Source organism: Octodon degus, unplaced genomic scaffold (genome assembly GCF_000260255.1).
Source record: "Octodon degus isolate 3935 unplaced genomic scaffold, OctDeg1.0 scaffold00065, whole genome shotgun sequence".
Lineage (NCBI taxonomy): Eukaryota > Metazoa > Chordata > Mammalia > Rodentia > Octodontidae > Octodon > Octodon degus.
In genome coordinates, this window is record NW_004524641.1 from 2,334,975 (window position 1) to 2,338,163 (window position 3,189).

The 3,189-nt window shown below is 39.6% G+C and overlaps 1 protein-coding gene across 1 annotated transcript in view; it reads left to right on the plus strand.

Moving 5' to 3' along the window:
• Window positions 1-3,189, plus strand: part of Pde11a (phosphodiesterase 11A) — a 535,125-nt gene that overhangs the window by 241,914 nt on the left and 290,022 nt on the right. Inside the window, exon 4 of the mRNA XM_004634726.3 lies at window positions 792-932. Coding sequence (XP_004634783.1) covers window positions 792-932 — 141 coding nt within the window. The remainder of the gene's footprint in view (window positions 1-791; window positions 933-3,189) is intronic.

Consider the following 3,189-nt stretch of genomic DNA (forward strand, 5'->3'; position numbering starts at 1 on the left):
TATATATATATTATTGGTCTTCTTGAGACAGGATTTCACTATGAAGTTCAGGCAGGACTTGAACTCACTTCATAGGCCAGGCTGGCCTTATATTCACAGTGATCATCCTGCCTCAGCCTCTCAAATGCTAGGATTACTTGTGTGCACCACCACACCTGGCTGAAGTTTAATTTTTAACTGAGTATACAATATTCAAGTTAGAATTTAAGTTTTTATCTTTAATTTTTCTTTTGCTTTTCCTGGACAGTTGAGGGTGAGGCAGTATTTCTTCTTAGGGAGATGGATTACTGGAGATTTTATTCATTTCTGAAAGCTGTGAACCTTAAGTAGCATTCACCTCCATGGTTCAGAGTTCTGTGAGATATGTATATTGATGAAATTAAGTCTCAGCTTTGACCATGAAACTATTTCAACTTGATACTGAAGAAAGGTTGTTTTACAGTTTCCTGGGAAAATTTTTTTGGAGAAAATTAAGTGTTTATTATTTATAAGATGTTACATTTGTATTTAGTCACATAACAGGAAAGTTACTTAGTGGGGGTAAATGCCTATAGCCAATACCACGTGGTCCCTGTTACATGGAAGGTCTCTATTCTGTAGCTGTATTTTACAATCTAAGTATGTGTTGCAAAATGAAATAATGAACTGTGCTAAAATAATCATGATTGCTTTAAAAATTATGTACAGAAAGTATTTATATTATTAGACTACAGACTACATGGAATTTTGAAGGCAAACAATATCAATTTTTTCAATCTTATATCTACCTAAATACATCTCCTTTTCCCCAGGCTTTGTTAGAGGTAGTTAACGATCTCTTTGAAGAACAGACTGACCTGGAGAAAATTGTCAAAAAAATAATGCATCGTGCCCAAACTCTGTTGAAATGTGAGCGCTGTTCTGTCTTACTCCTAGAAGACATCGAATCACCAGTAAGTTATCTTTTATTTTTCATACAGAGTCAAGGGAAGCAAATGGAATAAAGCTGAGTTTATTTGTAAACTTGTGAAATGGTCACTGGAATAACTCTTTTCATTACTGACATTAATGACTGTTATTTATTTATTTATTGCAGTAGTGGAGATTGAATCCAGGGTCTATGTACTGAGCTACATCCCCAGCACTTCTTTTATTGACTTATTTTTAAATTTTGACACAGCATCTCACTCAGTTGCTAAATTGCCCAGACTGGGCTCAAACTTTGTCTATTTTTGCCTCAGCCTAAGAAAGCTGGGAGTACAGGTGTGTGTCACCATGCCCAGCTATGAGTATTTATTCCCTTAGTTTTTTGTTTTTATGTCCCTTAGATTTTTTTCTTTCTTTTCCTTTTTTTTAAAATATAGTTAGTGCAGGGTCTACAGGGTCTCACTACACAGTGATCAGCTTGTTTTCAGCCTCCCAAGCCCTGGGATTACAGGCACACACCTCCACGCCCAGTCTGTGTCTTTTAGTGCGCTGTGGGGGCAGGGCCAGCAAGGCACACTGGAGATCCGACCCTGCTCCCTACATCTGCCTAAGCAGGGGCTTTAGTCCGCTGAGCTATCTAGCCCACCTGATTTTTTTCTTTTTTCTTTCTTTTTTTTCATTCTTGTTTTGTCTGCACTTAGAAACATAAACACTTTGAGCTGAGGGAGAACCTTGAGATCCGTCCTAGCATTGTGTATTTACAGATGAATGAGGCAAGGGATTACTAATTGGTTTGCCTTGTTTTACACAGCCCATTTAGAAAGAGGCTCAAGCACAAACCTCCTGTTTTATTTACTCGTGAAGGGGAAAGCACTCAGCATTGCTGGGGGTGCACTGCAGTCAGGCAGTGCCCTTTAGCCCTCCACAGGGGAGGAGGAAGCAAACAGATACCTGGAAAGACAGTGGCATTAGCACTTGGAGCCTCAGCCAGACTGCCTTCTGTGGCAAGCTGTCTTGCTGGCTTTTTCGGGTTCTTTCCTTACTGCTTTGGACTTGTGGCTCCTGGAACAGAGCAGCCTAATCAGCTGAAGGAGGACCTGTCCCACCTCACCACAGAGCCTCCTGGTACTTGCAAGGAATGTTATCCAATGCAGGACCTTGGGCTGGCTGCACTTGTATGATTTGTGGCCAGTTTTAGGTTCTGCTCCACTCTTTGGCTCTTGGGGTAAAATCTGCCCGATAAATGCACAACAATACTGAAAATAATGACCATCATCCATCAAAGTTCTTGAAAGTTAAATGTCTAAACCCTTGACAGCAATTTAATGTCTTTGCTGAGAATGCTTTTCAAAAACCAGTTGTTTAGCAATTAAGAGCTGTTTTAATACCTCAGAGAATGATATTTTCTGTACTGTACTTAGAAAAGATTATTATCTTTGCTTTTAGGTTTTCTTTTTCCCAAAGAATAAGAACTTGAAGATAAACTTTAGAGATTTACTAAGTATTGTAAAACAGCAGTGAAAGATACAGACTCAAGGTTCATTCCTTTCTTGTCCAGCTCCAGAAGAGGCATGCTAAGAAAGCCTGGGAGAGGAAAAATGGGCACATTATGCAGCTAGAGAAATAAAATCAGAAAGGGAGGATTCAGGGACAGGAACATGTCTTTCTGAGCCATGCCCTAATGGCCCACCTTCAGTCAGGTCCCTCTCCTAGCAGCACATTCAGCTACTAATAAATTGCGACAACATGTGAACTCCAAAAGGTTCAGGCAGACTTACTGGTTGAAGCCCACATGGCCTTTCTCTTCCACTGGTGGTGCTTACTGCTGGGAACCTTCCTCAGCAAATGTTCCATGTTTCTGGCATCTCCAACTTCCTGGAGTCTCCACTGTACTTTCCACTTTGCTCTCATCAGTCATGATCCAATAGCCTTCTAGATACCAAGGGAGGTTTTTTAGGGGAAATATTTGATCCAAGCCATAGTTTTCTACCCTTGGCCCCAAAAGGCTCATTGCTATCTCATTATGAAAATGTATTTAGTCCAGCTTTAAAAGGTACCAAATTAATAACTGTTGCAGCATTACTGAAAAGCCCAAATCCAAAGTCTCCTCTGAGCTACAAGGCAAATTCTAAACTGTGAACCCTTGTTAAAAAATAAAAAGTTAAATACTTCTAACATATAATAGTACAGGGTAAACATTCTCAATCCAAAAGTTAGGGATAGTAGAATAAAGAATTCAAAACAAAATAAGGTCAAAAACCAGTGGAGGTGATAGCCCAAATC